Genomic DNA, 27,513 nt, shown 5'->3' on the forward strand with positions numbered 1-27,513 from the left:
GAGCAGTGGATCAAGCAGTGGGTGTGTGAACCCACAACAAGGTGAGGCTCCCAAATTCCTCTTGGCGCGGCTCACGCAATTTGAAAGATTGTGAGAACCAGGGCGTGATGCATCTCCTATCTGTATCCTGCATTTGAGGGACCTGTACCCAAGTTGTGTTTTAAAATGAACCCAAGAACAGAGCAGTGTTCCCTCTAACAGGAATTCCCAGATGCTGTTGCCTACAACTCCCATAATCCCCAAGCAAAAGCCATTGCAGCTGGCAATGTTGTAGTTGTAGGGAGTTGTAGTCAACAGCATCTGGGAATCCCTGTTAGAGGGAACATTGGTACAGACATTCACACAACTGTACAGACATGCAGGTTCAACATACTGTCTGAACAGGGCTTTAGTGTGCTGACATTCTGTTTAGACATGTGAGGATATGAAATCTGAAGCTGACATTCAGCTCAGGTAAGGGATAGACTGAGCTCAGCAGAAAGAATAAAAGAGGAAGAAACTTCTCAAATAGTATCGTGTTCTGATGCATGGTGATGCTTCTAATTTAGTAACATGCATCACCGGAAAAGACGGAAGAAGAGCACTCCTGCAGTGAGCGCCTTGCCCGTCCAAATTAGAGGAACCCAGCTGCACCGATTCCAAGATCGCATGGGGGTATCATCATCAGTGTACCTTGTAAGAGGGATTCCCAGATGTGGTTGACTACAGCTCCCATAATCCCCAGCTGCAGTGGCCTTTGGCTGGGGATTATGGGAGCTGTAGTCAACAACATCTGGGAATCCCTCTTACAGGGAACACTGATCATAAGAACAGCCCTGCTGGATCAGGCCCAAAGCCCATCTAGTCCAGCATCCTGTTTCACACAGTGAAAAGCCCACAGGCAAGAGGTCTGTGCATGCCCTCTCTCTTGCTGTTGCTCCCCTGCAACTGGTTTTGAGAGGCATCGTGCCTCTGAGGCTGGAGGTGGCCCACAGTTATCAGACTAGTAGCCATTGATAGACTTGTCCACCATGAATCTGTCTAAGCCCCTTTTAAAGCCATCCAAGCTGGTGGCCATCACCACATCCTACAGCATAGAACTCCATAGATTAATTATGCGCTGTGTGAAAAAGCACCTTGTCGGTCCTAAATCTCCCGACCTTCAGTCCCTTGGGGTCACCCCTGGTTCTAGTGTGGTGAGAGAGGGAGAAAAAAATTATCTCTGCCCACCCTCTCCACTCCATGCCTAATTGTATACACTTCAATCATGTCTCCCCTTAGTCACCTCCTTTCCAAGGCAAAGAGCCCCAGATGCTGTAGCCTAGCCTCATAAGGAAGATGCTCCAGGCCCTTGACCATTTTGGTTGCCTTCTTCTGCACCTCCTCCAGTTCTACAATATCCTTCCCGAAACATGGTGACCAAAGCTGTACGCAGTACTCCAGATCCATCTTCCTTCCTTCCTTCCTTCCTTCCTTCCCTTCCTTCCTTCCTTCCAGCCCAAAGTTCCCGTCCCACAATTTCCCGTCCCACAAGGGTGAACTCACCTTCCTCTGGTGGTGGTGTCGGGAAAGAGGCGCATGACTGCAACCAGATTGTGATGATGCAGGGAAAGATGGCAGAGCATTCTGACCAATTCTGGCAGCTGTCAAAAGGAAAAGACATCATGTCCAGGTTGAGCTTATGGGGCTGGGAGATACCAAGCCCACTGCTGTTGGGGAAGTGTGGCTGAGACCTCGGGAAGTGTGAGGAGCAGGGTGGAGAATCTGACAACCTGGTCCTAGGGACATTTGCTTGGAAGTCTCTCAGAGCAGTGGGTCCCCACCTCTGGTACTCCCGATGATGCTAAACTGCTACTCCCATCATCTCCAGCCACCCACAGTAAATTGTAGATGGGGATGATGAGATTTGTGGTTCAGCAACATCAAGAGCATCACAAGTTCGGAACCCCACCCGGCTTGGAGTGTAGCAGGCCTTACTGCCATGCGCTGAGAACGGAAGCATGGCTCCAGATGCCTCCTGCTGTCAGAAGGTCAAGTCTAGGTCAAGTCTGAGAGCAGAGGGGAGAGAGCGGGCACAGAAAAGAGGGTCACCTCCTGGCCAACTGCTGGTTGGCAGCGTGGATTTCAAAGCCTGCTGCCCGTGACCAGCAGGCAACTTGTACAACCAGCCTCCATCACTTGTGGCATTTGTGCACAGCTAGCACACAGCCAATGCAAACACAAACTGGAGTTGTTGCCTGTGTGTGGGTACGAAGAGTGGGATATGAAGAGTGGGCCCTGCTCCATCCCTCATCAACTGATGGATTTACATCCTGGAGGAGTGCCCTTCCATCAACCCTAAGTGTGGCTTCCTGGCTTATTGTTTACTGGGCCTGTGTCAAGCCTCATCCAAAGCTGAAGGCTCTGCACCATCTGGAGAAGATGATTTTTACTGTGCTGTACTTTGCCCAGAGCCGGGTGGGATGTGTGGGCTCCTTTAAAGGAAACGGCACCTTCTTGAGCCCCTGCGCCATCTTGGACCTTGGAAGGTGTGCCCAGAGCGCTGGGAGGGAAGTGCAGCCCTATGCCAGGCTAGAGGTCTTCAGAGAGGGCTCCGTCTCTCTTAATGGGCCCTCCTGCACTGAGAACAGCACAGTCCTGTGCAGAGGTCAGCTCCGTGGGAAATGGCTTTCATAGCGACTTAGGAACATAGGAAGCTGCGATATGCTGAGTCAGGCCATTGGTCTATCTAGCTCAGTATTGTCTACCCAGACTCGTAGCGGTTTCTTCCAAGGTTGCAGGCAGGAATCTCTCCCAGCCCTATCTTGGAAATGCTGCCAGGGAAGGAACTTGGAACCTATAATAGATGCTCTTCCCAGAGCGGCTCCATCCCATGAGGGGAATATCTTGCAGTGCTCACACTTCTAGTCTCCCATTCATATGCAACCAGGGCGGACCCTGCTTAGCTAAGGGGACAAGTCATGCTTGCTGCCCCAAGGCCAGCTCTCCTCTCCTTTCAAGTGGAAGGTGTTTTGCCCAAGTGGTCTCCTCTTGACAAACCCTGAAGATCACTGTCCTAGAGCAAGGGATGGCAAGCGTGGGCTCCCTGGCTGTCGCTGGACTACAACTCCCATCAACCCCAGCCGCAATGGGCTTTGCCCAATGGGCTTTGCCTGGGGACCCAGGCTTGAGAGGAACCCTGCCCTAGAGACGACTCTTTCCCCTCCTTCTGGGGCTGCTGCGCGGAAGAAGGCCTGGGGGCCGGAGAGCTGCTCTCTACGCGGCGTCTGCTTTCACCCAGCCGGTGGCGGCGACCCCAGCCAAGTCCAGCCTGCCAGCCAGCCAAAAGCATGCGACCAGGCTGACAGCCCTGCCAGGCTCTGTGGGGGGCTGCCAAGTCCAAAGCCGTGCCAGGGGCTCATCAGGCCTTGCAGTTAATTAAGCGGCTAAATGAGAGACAGGAAAGGCGGGGTGGGGGCGGGCAGGCAAGCAAGCACGTGGCAGCAAGGCTCCCTTGCCCTTCTGTGCGAGGCGGTCGCCTCAGGCTGCCGGTTATTGGGGTGCCCGTGAAGCAGCAAGGTGCCCCCCCCATCCCTCACATTTAAAAGGGGGTGGGTGGGGAGGGTGCATGCAAGGGGAGCAGCATTTCACGCTCTGTCTGAGCGACACAGAGGTCTTGAGACGCCACTGAAGGTTAGGGGGCCGGGCAGCCGTGGAGGAAGGCTTGCCAGCGGTCCTGGATTAGCCAGGATGTCCCGTATTTCTGGGGGGAAGTGGTCATCATGCCATCCGGGACACCATTTCCCCTGTATTTTGGCTCCCCCACCATCCCTCCTTCATAGGGTCGTTGCAAGGCTAAAAGGTGGGGCCGTGCGCAGTGGGCTGGGGAGCGATCCTGCCTTAGCCCCTCTTCTCAGTTTGGTGACAGGGGGGGAGGAAGCCGGCCGAAGCCCTCCACTGCCCGACAGCTCCCCCACCGACAAGCCACCCAGAGCGTTTCCACCCCAGCGAGGGCCTTTCTCCACTTTCCTCCTGGGAGAAGGCAGCGGAGGCAAGCAGCGGACTCCCTCTCTCAGTGTGGTTCTGGGAAAGCCCTCTGCTGCGTCTGCATGTTTAAGGTGCAGAAGCACCAAAGGGCTTTTTCAGAACCAAGGAAAGGGGAGCGGGGGGGGGCGGGGGGGAGAGGGAGAGATGCTTGCTTCAGCCACCTTCTCCCAGGAGGAAAGTGGGGGGGGAACACAAATGGCCCTTCTGCAAGAGACTCTTTTGCTGCCCCTTCTGGGGGATTATGAAGTTCTTGCGGGAAGGACAGGGTTAAAAAATATGGCTAAGCTGGCCTGGGTAGCAGCCAATCGGTTTTTATGAATGCCCCCCCCCCCAATATGGATGCAACGGAATGTTGGCCTCCTAGCCCCGCCCCCTGTGTCCGACGTCAGACGCAGAGAGCATTTAGCCACGCCCCCCACATCTGACATCAGATGCGGGGGGCATGATTTAGTGCTTAAGCAGGGCCGTGCGGGGATTGCCACTCCAGCTGTGCTGCGAATGCCAACCCGAGTTTTGGTTGGCCGATCTCACATCAGATGCAGGGGGCGTGTCTGGGACACGAGGCACGGCCCCATAGGGGTGGCGGCCCGGGTTCTTTGAACCCATTGGCTCAATGGTGGCTCCGCCCCTGGGGCAGGGATGCTGCCATGCCTCTGCCTGAAGTGGCATTCAGTGGCGAGCAGCCTCTGAACATGGAGGTGCTTCGGGGCACAAGATGGCAAGCAGCATCTTCAAAGCAAATTCCAAGACGTGCCATGAGTAACATCTCTGGGGTGATTCTTCTGTGGGAAAGAAAGGGAGCAGCTGGTCTTCCAGCGGAGAGTATGAACTGTCCCCTCTTGCTAAGCAGGGTCTGCCCTGGTTTGTGTTTGGATGGGTGACCACATGTGAGCCCTGACTGCTGTAAGATATTCCCCTTAGGGGAATGGGGGCACAGCTCCGTGGTGGAGTATCTGCTCTGCATACAGGAGACCTCCATTCATGCCCTGGCAGAGTCTCCATATAGGGCTGGGAGAAACTCCTGCCTGGAACCTTGGAGAGCTGCTGCCAGTCAGTGTAGACCAAAGGTTCCCAACCTGTGGTCCTCCAAATGTTGAAGAACTACAACTCCCATCATCCCTAGCTACAATTTATTGTGCAAAACCCTGGTTGGCATTTGAATGGGAGGCTTGAATGAGTGAGCAGCACTGTAAGATATCCCCCATAGGGGATGGGGCCACGCAGGGAAGAGCATCTGCATGGTTGCACACAGAAGATTCCAACTTCCCTCCCTGGCATCTCCAGACAGGGCTGGGAGAGACTCCTGGGCACTTTCCAGATTGTGAGCCTTACACCGCAAAAAGCGATGTAAACTGCAACGTTGTACGGTGCCAAATTCAAACTGCATTAGAGATCCGTTGTAAGGGGGCAAGCCTCCTGCAATGGCCAAATACAGCTTTTTTTTTGCAACGGACTTACAACGTTGTAGCACTATAATGCAAAGATAACATCCGAAAGAAGTCATCGGAAATATGAACGGCTCCTTCCTTACAATGTGGGGGCTGCAATGTCAAAACACAGGCAATATGGAAGCACACTTAAAGGACCCGTTGCGACATGTGCAATCTGGAAAGCACCCTGCCTGCAACCTTGGAGAAGCCATTGCCAGTCTGTGTAGACAATACTGAGCTCGAGGGACCAAGGGTCTGACTCAGTATACCTGAGAATACTGAGTATATCTCCCCTGCTAACTGGGCAAAGAGGCACCTCTTACCGTGGTGAGTCTCTTTATTTAGCAGGGGGAGAGTAACTGGCCCTATCCACCCCCAGCACAGGACCTCCAATGACTGTTGCTGGTGTCTATCTTATGTTTCTTTTAAGATTGTAAGCCCTTTGGGGACAGGGAGCCATCTTATTTGTTTGTTATTTCTCCTTGTAAACCACCCTGAGCCATTTTTGGAAGGGCGGTATAGAAATCGAATTATTATTATTATTATTATTATTATTAGTAGTAGTAGTAGTAGTAGTAGTAGTAGTAGTAGTAGTATACGGCAACTTCCTGACCGTGTTCCGATGTTAAGCTCAGCTGGGTGGGCAGATTTCTACCCACCCCTCTCTGCCCCCTCTCTATGCCTGGAAAGATTCTCCTCCAGTGGGCGTTGCTGCTCGGTGACTACCTTTTCCTGCCAGTCTCGGATGCCTTCGGTCAGGGCCAGGAGTAGCAGCTGCAGCTCCACTTGAGGCTGCTCCCGGAGGTTCCTGTCCAGGCTGAGCCGGCACAGCAGAGCCAGGAGAGCCAAGCGCTGGCGGTCGGGGTAGCAGTGCGGAAGGGACACCACGCACAATGTCAGGAACTGGGAAGGCAAGCAGAGACCCAAACAGTGTCAGGAGGATGTCCTGCACAAGGGCAGGAAGGGAAAGGCGGGGTGGGAATGAGGCAGGGGGCTCTTCCCAAACCTGACCTACTTGGAATGTCACTGAGCGGCCTTCCGGAGGGCTCCCCCCATCCCCGGCCTTTCTCAGAACAGCCGACTTTTGCATCTGCACGCTTCCTCGCGGGCGAGGCCTGCAAAACAGCTGCAGAGCCTGACAACGAGCCACACGGAAGCGGAAGCTGCAGCCTGGCAAGGGCCGGTGTGTGTCCCTCCAATCATACAGCGGCTGGATTAGACACTTGGGTGAATCCAGAGCCCTGCTGGCTTGCACCTAAACGGCTGGCAGGCAGGCAGCTTATTCACACGACCATTGACTGGGTAGTTCAAATGTCCCCACCCCAGCCCAGCTTTGGAAGCTGTGTGCGCTCCCAGTTTTGGGTTGCCTGTGTATATAAAGCTAGGAGTGTGCACAAAACTGTTTTTTCCGATTCAGTTTGAGTCTGAACTGGACTGGAACCGAACCATGCATGTTTGGTTTTGCCCCCCTGAACAGACCCGCCTGGCTTGGCTCAAATTCAACCCAGTTTGCGGGTTATAAAGTAGAAAAACAAAAATGTTTAAACATTCACTGCATCCGGAGGGTGCTGCCACATCCGTGGGGATGTCTCCGGTGGTTCCCCCTACCCCCACCAGCCTCCCCCTGGTCACAAATGGCCCAGTTTGGGTCGGTTTTGGCCCGTTCCGGGCCTCTCTGCACTGGCGGTGGCCATTTTGGAGCCCGCCGCGCACACACACACTGGTCATGATAAGCAAGGGAGAAGCCAAGGAGCATGATATGGTGATGTCCATCAGCTTGGATGCCTTTAAGCAGGGCTTGGACAAATTCATGGAGGTCAGGTCTATCAATGGCAACTTTTCCTGATACCCACCTCCAGCCTCAGAGGCAAGATGCCTCCAAATATCAGTTGCAGGGGAGCAACAGCAGGAGAGAGGGCGTGCTCTTACCTCTTGCCTATGGGCTTCCCAGAGGCTTCTGGTGGGCCACTGTGTGAAACAGGATGCTGGACTAGATGGGCCTTCTTGGGCCTGATCCAGCAGGGCTGTGCTTATGTTCTTATCGTCTGCTACGTGTCAGCTGGGTAGGACAGTTTCCCCTCTGACCTTGTGCAACAACTGGGGACGGAATCTGGGTAGGACGCTCCCTTCCTACCCAGTGGAAGCTTAGCAGACAAAGAAAAAGCCTCGGCCTCCCTTGCTCTTTACTCACACACAACTAAATATCAGGAGCCCACACAGCTCCTGAAGCCAGGTAGACACTTGTCTGTCCTACCCAGGTCAGAGGCATGTGAAATAAGCCTACAGACACCTCGCCCAAGCAATTTCTTACTCCAGCTTCTGAATCCAGGTGGTGCAAAGAGAACTGGCTTGGGACCTGGAGGCGAAACCCCACCTGACGCTGAACAGGTAGTTTAGCCCTGTGTAGGAGGGGGCAGGGGGTCAGCTTCAACTGCCCTCTTGGGGACGGAGGTGGGGCACTGACCAGGACCATGGAGGGTGTGAAGAGGAGATACTGAGCCATTTCCCCTCATGGGGCTGTAACCATGGAAAAGGGCTGCCCCCTCGGGATGCTGCGATGAGAGGAGTTTCCATTCCCTCCCAAAACTAATAGCAACCAACATTCTGGAGTGTAGATTTCCATATGGACCAAAGCATGGTAGGGAAAAGGTTTAAACGGTACTTCTCCAAACAAACACACATTTCCCTCCCAATTCTGAACAGACATGCCCCCCTCAACAGCTGCTGCTTCACACACACACACACACACACACACACACACACACACACACACACACACACACAGAGCCATGCTCTCCATGTCATGTCATTTGAACCGAAGAGGCCTGTGGGAGAATCATCCTATGCTGAGAATTTGCAGGATGCCAAAGGTCAGCTGTGATCTCCTGTTTCCAGCCTGGCCTCCTTCCTCGCCTCCGGCCTCTCTGACTTAAGGTTCCTGGGTCAATTCCTGCCTCAGCTCTGTCCCTTTGAGGATGGGGCCATTGCTCAGGAGTGGGGCCTCTGCTTTGCATGCAGAAGGTGCCCAAGTTCAACTTCCAGCAGCATCTCCAGGTAGGGCTGGGAGAGACCCCTGCCTGAGATCCTGGAGATCCGCTGCCAGTCGGTGTAGACCAGGGGTTTCCAACCTATGGCATGCCAGATGTTGATGAACTACAACTCTCATCATAAGGACATTCCAGCAGGATGAGGCCCAAGAAGGCCCATCTAGTCCAGCATGCTGTTTCACACAGTGGCCCGCCAGATGCCTCTGGGGAGCCCACAGGCAAGAGGTGAGGGCAGGTCCTCTCTCCTACTGCTCATCCCTAGCTACAATTTATTGTGGCTGGGAATGATGGGAGTTGTAGTTCAGCAACATCTGGAGGACCATAGGGTGGGAACCCTGGTGTAGGCAATACTGAGCAAGACTCACCAAGGGTCGGACTCAGTATAAAGCAGCTTCCTATGCTCCTGTGTCCTCAGACCTGATCGGCAGGAGTTATGAGAGAGAGAGAGAGAGAGAGAGAGAGAGAGAGAGAGAGAGAGAGAGAGAGAGAGAGAGAGAGAGAATGAAACTGTGCATGCAGGACTCTGCCCCAAAGGGATTACAGTCGGTTGCAATGAAGTTCAGGCTGCTGCCTCCCTGAACCAACATGGCGCTGCAGAGGCAGGAGCAAGAGCAGTGCAGCATCAGGGAGGCAGAACGGCCCATTTCCGGCTCCCCTGCCAAGGGAGGAGGAGGGCTTCTCCCTTTCTGCAGCCAAGTAATTTGCTGAGGTGGCCTGGAGGTAGCGAGATGCAGGGATGGTCTCTGTGCACGGGACTTTCCCCGGACTGACCAGGATGAAAAGGAGTGATGGAAAGCGAAAGCACTCTGCTGATGAATTATTCACGCCCGGGAAGGAAGTTGGCTGCCTGCTTTGAAGAGGTTCCTCTAAAGTGGTTAGAGGAGGATGTGGCGGGCCGCAGGGGGGCCTAGACCCTGCCTGCAGCTCTGCCACTGATTCCGGTCTGATCTCAGGCAGATTACTGCCTGCTTGGTGACTCGGTTTCCCCGTTGTTGCCAGAGGCAGCATCTTCCTGGCACATTTGGGGTTCAACAGTGGCGCTTCGAGGCCTGCATATTTGGGGGGATCACAGCAGGCAGAGCACGGGAGGGAGGAGTCATATAATTTTCGATTCCCAGAACGATCTTGTCCCAAACTAGGTCATGCAAGGTGGGCTGTGGAGACCAGGAGCATCATTGGGGGTGGCCCGTGGGGCGTGAATGGCTCAGAGCCCTATCCCTCCCCCATGACCTTTTCCAGAAAGGAAGAGCAGCATGGAGCCTGGGAAGGAACCCCTGGCCTCGCCTAGCCCTCTGCTGCACCCACCTTAAGAACTTAAGAACATGAGAACAGCCCTGCTGGATCAGGCCCAAGAAGGCCCCTCTAGTCCAGCATCCTGTTTCACACAGTGGCCCACCAGATGCCTCTGGGTTGCCCACAGGCAAGAGGTCTGTGCATGCCCTCTCTCCTGCTGTTGCTCCCCTGCAACTGGGACTGAGAGGCATCTTGACTCTGAGGCTGGAGATGGCCCACAGCCACCAGCCTAGTAGCCATTGACAGATCTGTCCCCCATGAATTTGTCTAAGTACCTTTATTATAGTATTATAGTGTCAGAGAAAGAGATAAAGACTCAGGCCCCTTCAACGGAGCAGGGAATATACATCAGCTGTGTGAAAGGTTAATAAATAGGTAGGAACCCTTAAGAACAGCCCTGCTGGATCAGGCCCAAGGCCCATCTAGTCCAACATCCTGTTTCTCATAGTGGACCACCAGATGCCGCTGGAAACCTACAGGCAGGAGTTGAGGGCATGCCCTCTCTCCTGCTATTACTCCCCTGCAACTGGTTCTCAGAGGCATCCTGCCTCTCAGATTGGAGGTGGCTTGTAGCCCTCAGAAAAGTAACCATTGATAGACCTCTCCTCCAGGAAGTTATCCAAACCCCTCTTAAAGCTATCTAGGTTGTTGGCTATCACCACATCTTGTGGCAGATAATTCCACAAGTTGATTATGTGTTGTGTGAAAAAGTACCTCCGTTTGTTGGTCCTAAATTTCCTGGCAACCAATTTCATGGGATGACCCCTGGTTCTAGTGTGATATGAGAGGGAGAATTTCACTCTATCCGCTTTCTCCACACCATGCATGATTTTATAGACCTCAGTCATGTCTCCCCACAGTTGTCTTTTTTCTAAACTAAAAAGCCCCAGGTGTTGTAGCCTTGCCTCGTAAGGAAGGTGCTCTAGGCATCTTGGTTGCCCTCTTCTGCACCTTTTCCAGTTCTACAATGTCCTTTTTTAGATGTGGTGACCAGAGTAGAGACTGTGTGTGTGTGTGTGTGTGTGTGTGTGTGTGTGTGTGTGTGTGTGTGTGTGTGTGTGTGTGTACACACACACACACACACACACACACATAATTATTCTTGCCTAGGGGATGGGAGAAGCACGACTGAGTTTAATTATCAAAAGTGAGTCTGGGTCCCAGATCTTTGAGGGCTCTGCTGGTGACAGAAGCTCTAATGGGAGCTGCTGAACCAGCAAAGAGCCTATGGCAACTGAAGGCCTTTTTACAGCTTGCTGGGGGCCAGATCTCTTAGAGCAGTCTTCCTCCAGAGGAGGCATCCCGGTCGGTTTCCCCTTCTTCTCAAGGAAAGGAGGCTCTGAACAGCCAGATGTATGCTCCACCCAGAACTGATGAAGGGGGCTATAAGGAAGGAATCAAAACCCCACCCAGGGGGGTAGAGTGGCCATGCCCCCCAGAATTCTGCATTTCACCTGAATTTTAAGCATCTCACCCAGATTGCTTAGCCCACCCAGATTCAACTTTCAGCTTTCTTTTTTTTAATTTGGAAAAGAAAAGAAAAGAAAAGAAAAGAAAAGAAAAGAAAAGAAAAGAAAAGAAAAGAAAAGAGTTCCAGCCCTTGTAGAAACAGAGTTATGGAGCAAAACATGCAGTCACTTTTCTGCTCAAAAATTATTTTCAGACTAATTTACATAATACGCAAATTAGGCACCCGGGTTTGGAAAGCCAGAATATGGCAACCCTACTGATGGTTGGGGGGCTGTGGGGACTCTGCCTCCTCCTCCAAATTGGTCTCCCTCGGGCCAGTGCAGGGGCGTAACTGTAATAGGGCAAGAGGAGACAGTTGTCAGGGGGTGCACTGCTTTGCCCCCCCCCCGGCAAGTCACATGACTGACTCCCCCAACTGCGTACCTGCCCGGGCTTCCTTCAGTTGTATTCATCCTCCGAAATGGATGTGAGTGTTCAGACCTGGAGCTACCAGAACCGCATGTCTTTCTCTAGGACCATTTAATGACTTGCATCGTCCACAATTTACAAAACCTTTTTAAAATTAATTTAGGATGATGGTCTATTGTGGCACAGAGGTGCATCGATCTCTCTATCTCTCTTCACTATGCTTTTTGTTACCACTATTCAGCCTCACTTAAGATTTCTTTACTTCATGAGCTGAGCTTCAGTGGGGGGGGGGCATTTTGAAATCTTGTCTCTGGGCCCACTCCAACCTTGCTACGCCTCTGGGCCAGTGTCCAAGTGAATACCCAGCCCCGCCCCAACACCACCCCATTTCTGGGCAAGAGGCCTGCAATATGTCCTTCCCTCTTGCTTCTCCCCCACACACAGAGCAAAAACATTTTGTTTCCTTGCTGCTGCAATCCTTCATATAAGCCACCTTCCTTGCTTCTCCCCCAGGCTCCGGGTGAGTAGCAGGAAAGGTGGATTACTTACTGACGACTTGCATATACCATTTTCCTGCCACTTCACTCAAGGCAACTGACAGTTTGGCTTGCAATTTCATAGCCACAACAAAAAGGGGAAAGGGACAAGGGGGAGGGAAATAAGGATATCTGGGTAGCATCACTGTGGCCACTGCATAAACAGCTCTAGGAACATGGGAAGCTGCCATATACTGAGTCAGACTCATGGCCCACCTAGCTCAGTATTGTCTACACTGACTGGCAGCGGCTTCTCCAAGGTTGCAGGCAACTTCTCTCCCAGCTCAATCTGGAGAGGCTGCCACGGAGCGAATTTGGAGAAGCCGCTGCCAGTCTGGGTAGACAATGCTGAACCAGCTGGATCAATGGTCTGACTGAGTATACGGCAGCTTCCTATGTTTCCTATCACCTTCTGCATTCTGAATGCAGCAAAGATGTGGTACCACCACCCCCAAAGGGAATATCTTACAGCAGTGCTCACACATGTAGTCACCTATCCAAATATCTTTGCAGACCAGGGCAGACCCTGCTTCGCAAAGGGGACGATTCATGCTTGGTACTGCAAGACTGGCTCTTCTCCCACCAAGAAACAGGAACTGTCCCCTTTGCTAAGCAGGGCCTGTCTTGGTTTGCATTTGGGTGGGTAAGCACATGTGAGTGCTGTCTGCTGGGAGATATTTCCCTCAGGGGATGGGGCCCTAGCTCAGTGGAAGAGCACCTGCTTTGAATGCAGAAGGTGATAGGAAACATAGGAAGCTGCCATATACTGAGTCAGAGCATTGGTCCATCTGGCTCAGCATTGTCTACCCAGACTGCCAGCGGCTTCTCCAAGGATGCAGGCAGGAATATCTCTCAGCCCTATCTTGGAGACGCTGCCAGGGAGGGGACTTGGAGCCTTCTGCTCTTCCCAGAGTGGCTCCATCCCCTAAGGGGAATATCTGACAGCACTCACATGTAGTCTCCCATCCAAATGCAAACCAGGGTGGACCCTGCTCAGCAAAGAGGACACTTGCTACTACAAGACCAGCTCTCCTCCATAGGCAGGTCCCAGGTCCAATCCCTGGCAGCATCTCCAGGTAGGGCTCCTGCCTGAAACCTTGGGGAGTTGCAGCCAGCCAGTTTAGAGAACACTGAGCTAGAGGGACCAATGGTCAGGACTTGGGAGAAGGCAGATTTCGATGTCCCTGTGTTCTCCTTCTTCTCCTGCATTTGCTTTCCCCCCTCTTAAACTGTTCGAAAAAGCAGGGAGAGGTTTGTGCTTGACACAAGGGTCAGCCCATCAGTGCTGTATTCGGGGGCGGTCCTTTCCTGAGGCAAAGCGCAACAGTTGTCTCAGGTGGCAGACTATTGGGGGTGGCAAAATGCTCCCTGCTGCTGCCTTCGGAGCAGCTCTGTGAAGCGAACCTGACCTTTGCAAGCACCTTTGTGTCACTCCTTGCAAAGCAGGACAAGAAGAGGAGAGGAAACTGCTGGCGACCGTCCCTCCTCCCCCATCCCACTTTAAAAGCTTGCAAGGGTCAGTTCTGGAAGGGGGCTGACCCCACCAGGGGCATGGGGCGAGGCAGCATTGGGGACCTCGCTCAGGCACTGCAATGCCTTGGGAAGCCCCTGGCTTCTCAATCCAGCTTCTCCTGCAAGTTGGAGAACCTAGGAGAGGAGATGCCCCAAACATTTACACAATCGGAAACTGAGCAGGACTAGCGTTCTACCTGGCCTTTGCAGCTGTGTGTGCTCCTGAATTTGGGTTGTGAGTAATAACGTAGGTTGTGGTGGGGGTGGGGGTGTGATTGTCTGCTAGAAAGGAGCTGGGCAGGACAGCTTTTCCCTCTCCCTCATTAAAATGCTGGGTACGATAGCTGGGAAGGACAGTGCCACCCTACCAAGCTCTTCTCTCTCACACACTCAGTACACACACACACACACACACACACACACACACACACACACACCTCCTTCCTAGGTTTTTGCTAGCAAAGGTTGAACACCAGGATTGCACACAGCTCCTGACGCTGGGCAGGATGCTTGCCTAACCTCTCCATGACCGTGTGAACTACCTTAGTGAGTTCCCACAGTGGGTCCATTGCTGCAGTTATGTCTGTCTGGATTCGCTCCTGCCTACCTTGAATATATCTCCAAGCATGGCTGCCAAGGCAAATGGGCCTGGGGCTTCCGGAGAAAGGCTCCCGCCGCTGACATCTGCAGACCCCTGAGGAGGAGGAGGAGGATCCCGGAACCTGCAGGCAGAGATGGAAGGAAGGGCTCAGCAAAGAGGGAGCAAGGTTCGCCAAACTGTGCTCCCTGCCTGCTCACGACGACTGGACACAACCCACTGGGTATTTCTCCTGCCTAAGCTCTACCCAAATGAACGGGAACTGTGCTCTTACACGTGGGAGCGAGAGCAGGACCTGCGGTAGAGAGCGTGAATTGCCCCCTTTGCTAATCAGGCCTGTCTTGGGTTGCATTTGGATTTGGATGGGAGTGCCAACAGCTGTAAATTAGGAGATGGGGCCATAGCTCAACGGAAGAGCATCTCTGCATGCATGCAAAAGGGTCAACCTTCAATCCCTGGCAGCATCTCCAGGTAGGGCTGGGAGAGAGCCCTGCCTGAAGCCTTGGAGAGTTGCTACCAGTCAGTGTAGACAATCCTGAGCTAGATGGCAAAATGGTTTGACTCAGTATAAGGCAGCTTCCTATGATCCTATGGGGTTATTGTTAAAAGCCACCCCCACCATGCCGTGGTCCTGATCCGCATGGGGAGAGTCCAGACTGGCTATTTAGTGTAAAAGAAATGAGCTAGTCAGCATTAAGCAAATGGGTCTTGTTTGGGCCCTCTGTCTTCTTAACAGGAACATGAGAAGCTGCCTTATACCAAGTCAGACCCATGGTCATCCAGCTCAGGATTGTCTATAGTTCTACACTGACTGGCAGCGGCTCTCCGAGGTTTCAGGGTGCTTTCCAGATTAGACCCTGCAACAGGGCCACGACGTATCTCTGAAGTGTGTTTCCACACTCCCTGTGTTGTGACTCCGCAGTCCCTACGCTGACAGCAGGGTGCCGTTCACATTTCCGATGCCTTGTTTCGGATTTAATTGCTGCGATTTATTGCTATAACGTCGTATGTCCGGCGTGAAAAGGTTATTGTATTTTCCAGTTGTTCGTTTTTGCGAGACAGCTCCCCCTGCTGGGCGCTTTGCTATTTACGTTTTGAATGTGATTTGCCCAAACTGGAGCATTTTGCCGCTGTTGAGTGGGTAATTTGGAAAGCACCCAGTTGTCTCCCCCAGCCCTACCTGAAGATGCTGCCGGGATTGAAGCTGCGGCCTTCTGCATGCAAAGTTGTGACAGCCCCATCCCCATAATCATGCATGTGGATTTACATGCATTAGAGGCAGATGCGTCCATCACCACCCCACTTCTGAGATTTTGATTCCAGAGAATCAAGAGAGGGAATGAACCTGGAAAAGCCAGAATACAAGCAACTCACGGGGACAAAATTTTAGCAAGGCATGATCCACAAGGCAAGAGCAAGGAGAAGATGGAGGCAGGGATTTACCAGGGACCAGCACCAGAAAACAGAGACCCTCCCTGGTAAGCAGGGATCTTTAAACCCAGCCGAGAGGATAATCATGCTTTCTTTTGCGCCTCCCCTCACTGCTCAAGCCTGGCATATCGCTGGCTGCTATTTTGAGAAATAACTTTATTCTGTCCCATGGGGGGAAACTTCCAACATGCGCTTTCATCGTGGCGACGTGGAGCAAAAGGCGATTTCATGCTCTGCTCCGGATTCTGCTCCGCTAATCTGACTGGGGGGCTCGCTCCTCGGCCCCCACCATTCATCCCCATTAGAAACCTCCAGTTTCAAGGCTCCATTTCTCAACCGTCTCAGATTGCTTTGGGCTGAAACCGAACACGCAGGATCAGATGGGAGTTCTGCTTCCCCCCTTTTTCTTCTCTTTTATTTATTTCTTCCCCTTCTTGGTAACTGAAAGTGATTTTTAAAAAGGCCTCTTTCTCTCTCTCTTTTATTAAAAGGCTTTCTGCTCAAAAATCTGACCTACATTGAAGACTGTATAATTTAATCAGGGGGAAAGAAATATCTCATTTCTTAATACCACATTTTTTAACTCTATCCATCCTGTGGGCAAGAATTCTGATCAAAACAAGCACTATTTTCGTTTCCTCAGGGAGACACATACACACACACACGCCTCATATTTAGCTTTGATTTATGCTCGAGTGTAAGCATTTTCACACAAGGCTTAAACCAGTGTGTAAAAAATAAAATAAAATAAAAATTTAAGGTTTTAATTCATGGATGATTTTAAATTGTTTTAAGTTTTTGTATATATTTTAACTTGTTTTATACTATTTTTAACTGCCCAGAGATGAAAGCTTGGAGTGGTGTACAAATGTAATAAATTAATAATAATAATAATAATAATAATAATAATAATAATGAGGAGGAGGAGGAGGAGGAGGAGGAGGAGGAGGAGGAGGAGGAGGAGGAGGAGGGCCGGCTCCAGGTCTGAAGGGGCATGCAACAAGCTGCCCTCCCAGAGAACGCTCTCCTTTGTGGATGAGTCTCCTTTTCTGGACAGCTGCCATGGGTCTTTCTGATTTCTCTTGGGGGGCACAGACAGCTGATAACACCCCCTCCCTCATGCCGCTGACATAAGTGTCATTCTGAGATGGGGGGGGGAGAATGGTGCCCGCTACTAGCAGCTGCCATTATTTCCCACAGTGCCTGCAATACAGTGTTGCTCTCCAGGGGCATTGTGGGGGGAGAAATGACCAAGAGTGGGAGCTGCCATTTTTAACCAGCAATGGCCAGAACGAAACTCATGTCAGGGGGACTGTCAGAAAAAGATGACGGTTGCCCGCCAGCAGTCACCAAGAGGAGCAAAGATGACCCACTGCCTAAGTCAGACATCCCCTCCCCTGAATCTCAGGGGGGCTCACCCGTGGAGGAGGGGGCCCACTGGAAGGCATCTTGCCAAGGGATCCCTCAAACCCAAAGAGAGCCCTGTTTTGAACGCTCTAGTATAGGGTTTCCCACCCTTGTTGCCCGATGTTCTGGACTCCCATAATGCTTTGGCCATTGTGGCTGTGGACAATTGAAGTTGTAGCCCAATAAAAGCTGGGGGCCCAAGGCTGGCAATCCCTGGCTGAGTCTAATCCGTTCTTTCTCAAAGAATATGTGGTTTCGAGCCATCATATTAGACAATATTGCCCTAAATCAGGGACTTCCCACCATTGGTTGAGCAGATGTTGTTGGACTACAATTCCCATCACGTCCTGCCACGATGGCCAAATGCCATTGTGGTGAGATGGTGGGATTTCTATTCCAACAACGTCTGGGCAACCAACGGTGGGAAACCCTTCTACTAGTGTATGAAGGCAGCGTCAACAACCCCATCAACCCCTTGATATATTGGGTGTCTATTCCAACAGAGGCCAGACTGGATTGTGGGATCCATTCTGGAGTTATTGGTGTTATAGTTTCCATGCCCCCCGGAATTTCAGGTTTCACCCGGATTTCAAGCATCTCAAACAGATTGCTTAGCCCATCCAGTTTCACCCGGATTCCAGCTTTCTTTTCTTTTCTTTTTAAAGCTACGCTCTAGTAGAAGCGGAGTTATGGAGCAAAACATGCACTCACTATTCCACTCAAAAGATTATTTCCAATCCAATTTGCATAATATGCAAATTAGGCACCCGGATTTGGAAAGCCAGAATGTGGCAACCCTAGTTGGAGTTCACGTGCCCGCAGGTTGGAAGCGCATCTGGCTTCCAACCACCCTGACGGTGCTTGTGTGAACGAGTCTATAAACTAGCATCCTGCTCACGACTGCTTTGTATAAGACTGCTTTCTCAGTGCCAGTGTAGCGGGTTCAATACAAATGCTCTGCTCAGATTATTTCTCAAAGAAGCGCATTCCCACAGAGGAACATTTTATGCAGCTAGCGCGGCTGAAAGGACCGTAGATCCTCGGCTGTGTAAATAAGCCAAAAGGTGAGAAGGGAAATCCGACCCTCGTGTGCTCGGTTCACTCAACCGTGGGGCCTCCGTTCTGGAGAAACCGCCCGGCCTGGGTGGTTGCAAGTTACCTGTGAGATGCTCTGCTCCCAGAACTATGGGCAGGTAGAGAACCAAAGGGGAAGGGAGCCAGCTTAAGACACCAGGAAAGCGCTTTGCCATTATGTAAAAACAGCTCAGTTTGCTCTTGCTCAGGTGCGTGAGCGAGCGGGTGGGGGGTGGAAGGGGAACCAGCGCTGGGCAAATCACAAAGGCCAGAACCAGCAGGCGGGGAGCTGGCAGCTTGCCTGGGCGCGGGTAACAATGCAGCCTTAACAAAGCAAACCTGCCTGTTAATCCCGTGGGCGGGAAGTGCCTATTGACTGCCAGGCAGGGGCAGCTACACCTGGCTCAGAAGAGACCAGGCTTTAATCCCTCCCAGACAGAGGCTGTGAAGTTGGGTTCGTGGTTAGATGTCGCAGGGCTCCGGGTCAAGAGTTTGGAAGGAATGGTGGGAGACCTATATCCAGGGTCAAACGCAGGGGTCATAGGCTGGCAAGAGCCAAAGCCAGCAATGGAGGAAGAGAGCTGGTCTACCGGAAGCGAGCATGGATTGTCCCCCTTTGCTAAGCAGGATCTGGCCTGGCTTGCATTTGGATGGGTGACTACATGTGAGCGCTGTAAGATATTCCCGGTTGGGGGTGGGGCTGTAGGGGGTGGGCATATAGCTCAGCAATTTGAATCATTCTGAATCAGCTATTTGATTCACCCACAAATCAATTCGGGCCAAATTGGGGGCGATTCAATGATTCGACCCTGAATCGAATGGCCCTGAAAACAAAGGGCCAGATTCAGGGTAGAACAGAATCACCCCCAATTTGACCCAAATCGATTCGGGCAATTCAGGTGCCATTTTTATCTCTTTGTTCCTCTTGCTGCACGGCTTCCATGCCCATACAAGCGGTGCTGCCAGGAGCCACACAGCCATCTGGAGGCCAGCAAAATGAAGCCCAGCCTCCAGAAATCCCTCAATTTCACCGCATGAGGAGCACAGTAGAGAGGAGGATTTCCCCACTGCTGGGCGCTCTAGGCACCCAGCTCTGTGGCTACTCGAACTGCAGGCAGCCTAAGCAGACTCACGTCCAGGATCTGAGGTAGAAGGGAGAGCTAGCACTTGTGCCCTACAACATTGGTAATAGCCCGGGGTAGGGGTGGGGAGACTCAGACTACCCAGAAGCACAGCATTGGGACCGGGCTCGATCCAGTGCTCCACATGAGCAGCCCTTCCCAGGTAGGGCTGTGCAAGCCCAAGCAGCCAATCTCCAAATCGTCTGAAACGGACCGTTGGTCTTCAGCTTTATAAAGAGGACTGGCTTGGCTGCCACATGAGCCGTTGACCACACCCCGGGCCTGAGATCTGGGCCGCCGACGGTCCTCCGAGAGCAGTTTCATGTGACAAGCCCAGAAACATCCGATCCACCTCGTGACAGCCCTACGCGGCATGGCCTTTCGGCACCGCCGAGCCCTCGGCCTGCCCTCCCCAGCCTGGCTTTATGAACCCGGTTATCTTCTCCTTCCAGCCTCCTGTAATTTACTTGCCGCTCGCTTCCAGACCTGTTTAATTAGGGCCCTGATGTGGGTGAACAGAGCAGAGGGGATGGGGACGGGTGGCGGGGCGGGGAGAGGAGGTTATTTAGCTGGATAACTGCTTTTGTTTCCGTTTGCCTGCCTGACTCAGGAAGCTGGAAGGGGCGAGTTAAAAGAGGCAGATTTACACCACCGAGCTCTCCCCGTGGGTTCTGGCTGATCACTGAGATTTATAACCTGCTCCGGTTCAAACAGTGTTCGGGAGCCCAGTGGGTCGTAAAAGTGACGGATTGAGAGGTGCCAGCTGGAGCCAGGTGGCAGCAGATGCTGAGAAGGAGGACTCCCCCCTCTGCAGGCTTGCTGAAGGGCCTTCCACCCTGGCCCGCAGCCACGAGCTCACTGCAGCTCCGAGCATCCCCTTCCACTGGCCCTCGATTCGGACTGGCCTCCAGCTCCCTCGGACGGACAGGCATGCGGGTTTACTACATTGACTGGGGTCAAACCACACCCGTGGTTAAAGGCCCACACCTGGAAAGCGGGGCGGTGGGGGGCCTCTACTGAAGATCTGAAAATTGGAGGGGGAAGGGACAGGGGGAAAGACTTGACCCGAGAGCCAGTGCGGTGAAATGGTTAGACTAGGACCGGGGAGACCCGAGTTCGAATCCCTGTTCAGTCACAGCACCCACTGAGTGTCTCTGGGCCAGCCACTTCTCTCTCAGCCTGAACTACCTCACAGGGTTGTTGCGAGGAGAGAAATTACCATGTGCTCTGTGCTCCTTGGAAGAAGAAGAAGAGTAAAATATAAATGCAGGAGACCCTCGGTTTTCGCAGGTTCTCCATTTGCCCTTTCAGCTATTTGTGGCGGGGCGATATACACCTGGTTTATAACATACTGCAGGGGTACGAATACCAAAACTGCAATCATGCAATGAAAATGTAAAGTCAATACAATAAATTTTATTCTCCTTCCCACTGCTTCATCACTGCACTCTCCTCCACTAAACACTTTCCCCCAACAGGGGGTTGCCAAACATTTTATTTATGGTTATGACCCTGGATCTGGGGACACCCACCCACCCCAGAATGGGGGGAGAACAGTTCAGGTGCTGAGACAGAGTGGGAGAGCCTACAACCCCAGGTGACCCAGGTGCCACCAGGACCCCCAACACTAGGACAATCGGAACCAGAAGAGCACACCCAGCAAACATTCTTTGACTTGGAAAAAATCCTTCAAGGATCTGCCAGCCCTGAAGAGGCCCTGAAGAGGCCCCCCAGTGCTGCGAGAGCCTAGAGAATTGGATAAGACCTTTTCAACACAAGGAAGGGGTGGGGCCAACCCAGTCTGTCTGGGCTGCAGCCATCAGTCCGCTCCCAGCATCTGCTGGAGCAATGTCTCTCTTATGTTGATAGATCCAGCTCGCTTGTGTGCCTGCTCAGAGCTATCCAAGGTGCTGACCCTTTTTCTCTTGGACTGACTGAAGTCATAGGAACATAGAAAGCTGCCTTACACCGAGTCAAACTACTGGGCCGTCCAGCTCAGAACTGCTGACACTGATTGGCAGCAGCTCTCCAGGAAGGAATCTCTTCTCTCTCAGCCCTACCTGGAGATGCTGCCAAGAAGTGAACCTGCGACCGGCAGCAGGCAAAGCAGTTGCTCTACCACTGAGTTAGGGCGACATTTGCTAAGAGGGGTACCTTACAGTATTGCTCACCTATAGTTCCCCATCTAAATGCAAACCAAGGCGAACCCTGCTTAGCAAAGGGGACAATTCACGCTTGCTGCCTCAAGACTGGCTCTCCTCTCACTGTGCCCCCTTCCCTGAGCCCTGCCTTGACGGAGGCCTCGGCTCAGCCTGGAACAGGAAATTTATTTATTTCATCAGCATTTGTGCCCCACCCTTCATCCAAGGAGCTCAAGGTCATGTATATAACTCTCTCCACTCCCTATTTTGTTCTCACAACAATCCTGCGGGGTAGATTAGGCTGAGAGAGAGAGAGAGAGAGAGAGAGATTGGCCCAAGGAGTGAGCTTTGATCTGGGTTTGCCGTAGTTGGAGGAGGGGAGTGCAGGGGGTGAAGATATTTATTTATTTATTTATTTAACATATTTTTATACTGCCCAAAACTTGTGTCTCTGGGCAGTTCACAACAAAATAAAAACAACATTAAAACATTAGTTAAAAACAAAAACAAATTTAAACTTTGACTATTTTAAATTTTTAAAACAATATTCTAAAACAACATGAAAAACAATCAAAACAGTATCAGTTAAAAGCCTGGGTGAACAGATGTGTCTTTAAAGACTTTTTAAAAATTGTCAGAGATGGGGAGGCTCTTATTTCACTAGGGAGCGCATTCCAAAGCCTCGGGGCAGCAGCGGAGAAGGCCCAGATAAGCATTCCTCCCTTACCCTGCTAACCATTTACCCCTTGCCATCAGAGTTCGTCTTTCTATTGAATGCCAAGTTCTACCCTGTGACAACATGCAGATTGCAGGAAATCCAGCACATGGGTGGGGGGGATGCAGAGCCTTCTTTTTTTACATACAAAATGACAAGTTTCCAGCCCTCATGGCTGCTGGGAAAACGAGAAGGCCAAGTCTGCTTTAAAAACACACACACAGAGCCTTGAAGGGGCCAGTTCGTACAGTCAGCTTCAGCAGGCGGCGAAGAGCTCCTCGGACGGCTTCCCTCTGCGCCCGGCTCACAGCCCCACCCCTGAGCGGCTGCCAACCCCCTGATGGCAGCTCTCCAGGCCTGTGGTAAGCATGGGTGGAAGAACGAGTTGGGTGCCCTAGTGATGCAACCGCCCTGTCGCTTTCCCCACCCCAGGCCAGATGCACTGAACTCAGACGCACCTTGTAAAGGGCATTTTCACGTGTGACACCATGTTCTGCTCCAGCCTCTTCTTTTCAAAGCCCGGCTGCTGCCTGCAAAAGGGGGATGGGAGGGCATGCTTTGCCCCAGAGAAGCGGCAGGTGGGTGGAGGGTGCTTCACCCGTCTCCTGCTGGCTGATCTTCCCCTCCAGCTCATTACTGGGGCAGAGAGGGCTGGCCACTTTTGTGATGCACCTTTTTTGCAGCACCCTAGCACCTTTTTTGGTCTTTTTGGAAGGCTACAGGGCCCCCATTTTTAATTGCAAATATGGGCCTGGCTTTGGAGCTAGGGGAATAGCAGTTTGTGGGTGCAAGAGGTTGCAGAGGAAATTCAGTGTGTGCGCAAAGGTATACATGCAAACTTACTCTCTGTACCAGGGCTGCACAACTTGGGCCCTCCAGCTGTTTTTGGACTACAACTCCCTCCATCTTCAGCCACAGCAGCCAATAGTGAGGGACGATGGGAGCTGTAGTGTAGTTCAACATCTGCAGGAGGGCTGAAATTGTGTAGTCCTGCTCTGTGCTAAGCAGGGACCTTGTGCTATTTTTGCACCGCCACCTGCTGGCCAGTTCTTACATTCCAAGATAAGCCCAACTTTTATATAACCATATTTACCCGAATATAAGATGGTTTTCTGCAATTTTTCACTGCTAAATATGGGTGGGGTGGGGGGGATCATCTTAGATTCAGAGTTCTCTTTCTTTTGGGTAAATAAAGGTATAAACTGTATTTAAGGTCTGTCTTTTAAGGCATCGCCTTAAGAGTTGCCATCTATTCTGGCAAAACTTACAGCACTTATAAGGGATGAAAACTTGGAACGTTTCAAAGAAGACTGGGAACCATTCTTACTTTACTTAAAGAACTATTTTTCTAACATGGACCTTTCAGCAGGATTTGAAACTTAGTAATTACAGCAGGTTGGGTAGGGTAAAATCGAGTTGTAATGTGGAGTATATATGTTTTGAATTACTATAGCAATGGTTTATATGTATAGCTAACATGAACCGCGCAGACTGGTAAGCGGAAAGTCAATATTTACTTAATTAAATGTAATTGGATTGTTAAGATATTGTAAAAACCAATAAAATATTAAAAAGTGAAAGAGTTGCCATCTATTCGGGAAAATATGGTAGTACTTTTGTGGTGACGGGGTGGGGGAAGAGCGAATTCTTCTTGGAATACAGGAGCTGGCCAGCAGGTGGCACTGTAAAAACTGTGCGAGGCCCCTGCTCAGCATCTAAGGTAAAGGTAAAATGTGCCATCAAGTCGATTTTGATTCCTGGCGCCCACAGAGCCCTGTGGTTGTCTTTGGTGGAATACAGGAGGGGTTGACTTTTGCCTCTTCCCGCGCAGTCTGAGATGATGCCTTTCAGCATCTTCCTAGATCGCTGCTGCCCGATAGAGTACCAGTGGGGATTCGAACCAGCAACCTTCTGCTTGTTAGTCAAGCCATTTCCCTTCTGTGCCACTTAGGGTGAATAAGATTGGACTTGGAACTTGTGCGAAAGCTTTGAACATCCCACCACTTATTAACATCTCAAAAAGACTTTTAAGCCTTAGAAAGTGTTATGGGAGATGCACTGCTGCTTCTGCCTCACACATCCATCCCCACATTCAACAATATTATTCCCCGCAGACAACTGCCAATGAGTGGCAGCATGGTGTGGAGGTTAGCATATTGCAATAAGGAGACCAGGGTTCAAATCCCTCTCCTGTAACCATGAGGTTCAGTGGGTGATCTTGGGGCAAACGCTACTTCTCAGCCTCACCTCACTGGGCTGTTAGATAAAATAGGGCAGGGGTCCTATGTACACGACTCTGAGCTCCAAGGAGAAAGGGAGGGTCCAATAACAACAACCACCACCACCATGAATCAATAAAACAAATACATGCATTGATGAGGCTGCTGTGGGATCTTAAAGCCAGGCCTTCTCAAACTCAGGTCCTCCTCAGATTTTATTGGACTACGACTAGCCATTGTGGCTTGAACCCCTGGCTTAAGAAGAGGCCGGGGCCACACCCAGGGCCACTGTCCCCTGTAAGGAGGATTCCCAGATGTTGTCGACTACAACTCCCAGCATCCTGAGCTGCAATGGCCTTTGGTGAGGGATGACAGGAGTTGTAGTCAACAACATCTGCGAATCCCTCTTAGAGGGAACACTGCCTGGAGCATGGGCACTTTAAATCCAGGCTGCACAATTCCAACATAGGAACATAGAAAGCTGCTGTACACTGAGTCAGACCATTGGTCCATCTCACTCAGTATTGTCTACACAGACTGGCAGAGGCTTCTCCAAGGTGGAAGGCAGGACTCTCTCTCAGCCCTATTTTGGAGATGCTGCCAGGGAGGGAACTTGGAACCTGCGGCTCCACCCACTAAGGGGAATATCTTCCAGTGCTCACACTTCTAGTATCCCATTCATATGCAACTAGGGCAGACCCTGCTTAGCTAAGGGGACAAGTCATGCTTGCTACCACAAGACCGGCTCTCCTCTCCTGCAGATGTTGGACTACAACTCCCGTCATACCTACTAGCCCTTGTGTCTGGGGATCATGGGAGCTGTAGTCCAAAAACAGCTGTGGCGGGGGGGGGGAACCGAAGTTGTGCAGCCCTGCGTCAAACCATCATGTGCAGCCTTCAACAGCCACCGTTGCCGTGAGAAAGAACAAAAGAAACATGTTTACTCTGGGTAAATTCTTCTCTCATTGTCAGCTACCTTGGAAGTCCTATTGTAAAGCAGAAAGGCAGGATGTGAATATTTTTAATAAATGAAAGGGGAATGAAGTGGGGAGGGGGGCGTGTTAATGCTCAGCCTAATGACATCATCTTGCCTGCCCTGCTGCCTTGCTCAGCCTACCCTTCCGTAATAGAGGAGCAGAGGCGTTCTCTTCGCACGTGGGGCGCAGCCTTCCGTAAACTGTTACCACTTCTGCGGGGTGTGAGCGTTCACAATCAACTAATCAAATCATCTTTGCATAATGTGTGTGTGCTTTGCATAATGCATTCTGCTCACAGCGCACTCGATGAATTTAAAATTGGCTTTCCTGGGTTAGCAGGCCCAGGAAAGCCGATCCTCCCCCACCCTTCTTCTACTTGCTGTAAACCATTTGTCCAAGGAAATAAAAATCCTGTGCTCCCATTCAGACCGCCCTACCCAAAGCCACAGGGCACTTCACACAACCAAAAAACTAGGTAGGAGATGAGTCCTACCCTAATTCAGAAGCTGGGTGCTAGCCCGTTTTGTGATCATGTGGAACAAGGTAGGCAGAAAAATTGCCCTACTCAGCTCCCTGCTTCTGGCCTTGTTTTTATCTAACACACGGCTGCAAAATGGGATAGCACCCAGCTCCTGAATTAGGGTAGGACTCGTCTCCTACCCAGTCTGTGATCGTGTGAACGGCCTTCATGTGTTTTGACCACAGAATCAGAGAACTGTAAGCAGAGTTGGAGGGAGAAGGTATCAGTGGTGTGTTGTTGTTTTTAGAGTCAGCAACTCCAGGATTCTCTAGATTTAAGGAATCCCTGAGGGATGCATCTCCAGTCTCTGTTTAAGACAGGGATTCTCAAACGTGGCTCCCCAGATGTTGTGAGACTACAACTGCCTCAGGCTGTTGTGGCTGGGAATTATAGGAGTTGTAGTCCAACAGCATCTGGGGAGCCACGTTTGAGAACCCCTGTGCTGAGGATTTTGCAACATTTGGCCAGGTCCAGACCGTCTTAGCACAGGAGAGGGAACGACAGTGATCTCCTTCAGACCATTCTGGTGCCTTAGCAGGTACTGCATTATGATATGTGTGGGTGCAATCCTAGTCTCGTGTATTATACCAGTTCTAAGGATGAAGCAGTCACGGAGGTTATTCTCACAGTCTGGCAAAATCGGACTAAGGGAGCCTAGCCCGATTTTGCGAGACCGTGAGAACCACCAGGCTTGCAGCCAAGCCCGCTTTCTCCTAACCCAAGCCAGCTTAACTACCCCTCTCCTAAGGCTCTGCTAACCCGGGCTTTCAGATCTATGTGTTGCCACGGCGCAGCTCCGTGCCGTGGCAACTCACAAGGAGACCCCCAACCGGGAGGCTAAAAAGCAGCCTCCCGGCTTGGGGGTCTCTCCAGCATGTTCTGCGCACTCGTGCAGAGCATGCTGGAACTTCCGGGGGCCATGTAGCCCCCGATCCCTGCAGCCCCCGCCGGCTCCGTGACGGAGCTGGCAGTCATGTAGGCGGCCGATCCCGCCACCCGGGGCTGCAGCAGGGATTGTCTGTGGGGAGAGCAGGGTAAGCCCTCTCTCCCCGCAAACCCCGTTATGGCGGGTCTCACCGATCATGAGACCCGCCTCACTGCCTTTTCCCATACTACTACAATTTCTACACTGCATTTCAACAAACGTTTCCAGAGAGGTTTACACAGAAGAATGAATGAATAAATAAATGAATAAATAAATAAGATGTCTCCCTGTCCCCAAAAGGCTCACAGTCTGATAAGAAACAGAAGGTAAACACCAGCAGCAGCCTCTAGAGGGATGCTGTGCTGGGGTTGCATAAACTTATGCCACATAAATTTACCTGCTGCCATAATGACCTGGTTCACACAATCATTCAAATCTTAGTTTAATGCAGGTTACCACCAGTGTTCCCTCTCAGTTGCTGTTGAGTACAACTCCCAGAATCCCCAGCTGCAATGGCTTTTGCTTGGGGATTCTGGGAGTTGTAGTCAACAACATCTGGGAATCCCCGTTGGAGGGAACACTGTTTACCACCCTTAGTGTGACTGTGTGAATCCGTGGTTTATGGCCTGAGACGAATCTGGGATTCCCCCCTTAGTGTGGGTTCACACAATCATGCTAATGTAC

The 27,513-nt window shown here is 51.6% G+C and overlaps 1 protein-coding gene across 4 annotated transcripts in view; it reads right to left on the reverse strand.

The window, feature by feature from the left end:
• Window positions 1-27,513, reverse strand: part of FAM178B (family with sequence similarity 178 member B) — a 180,874-nt gene that overhangs the window by 89,781 nt on the left and 63,580 nt on the right. For all 4 annotated transcript variants that reach the window (XM_053270225.1, XM_053270226.1, XM_053270223.1 and 1 more), the window contains exons 11-13: window positions 14,309-14,423; window positions 6,162-6,338; window positions 1,525-1,622 (exon numbers count right to left, since the gene is read on the reverse strand). In XM_053270225.1, coding sequence (XP_053126200.1) covers window positions 1,525-1,622; window positions 6,162-6,338; window positions 14,309-14,423 — 390 coding nt within the window. The remainder of the gene's footprint in view (window positions 1-1,524; window positions 1,623-6,161; window positions 6,339-14,308; window positions 14,424-27,513) is intronic.

Source organism: Hemicordylus capensis, chromosome 8 (genome assembly GCF_027244095.1).
Source record: "Hemicordylus capensis ecotype Gifberg chromosome 8, rHemCap1.1.pri, whole genome shotgun sequence".
Taxonomy (NCBI): Eukaryota; Metazoa; Chordata; class Lepidosauria; order Squamata; family Cordylidae; genus Hemicordylus; species Hemicordylus capensis.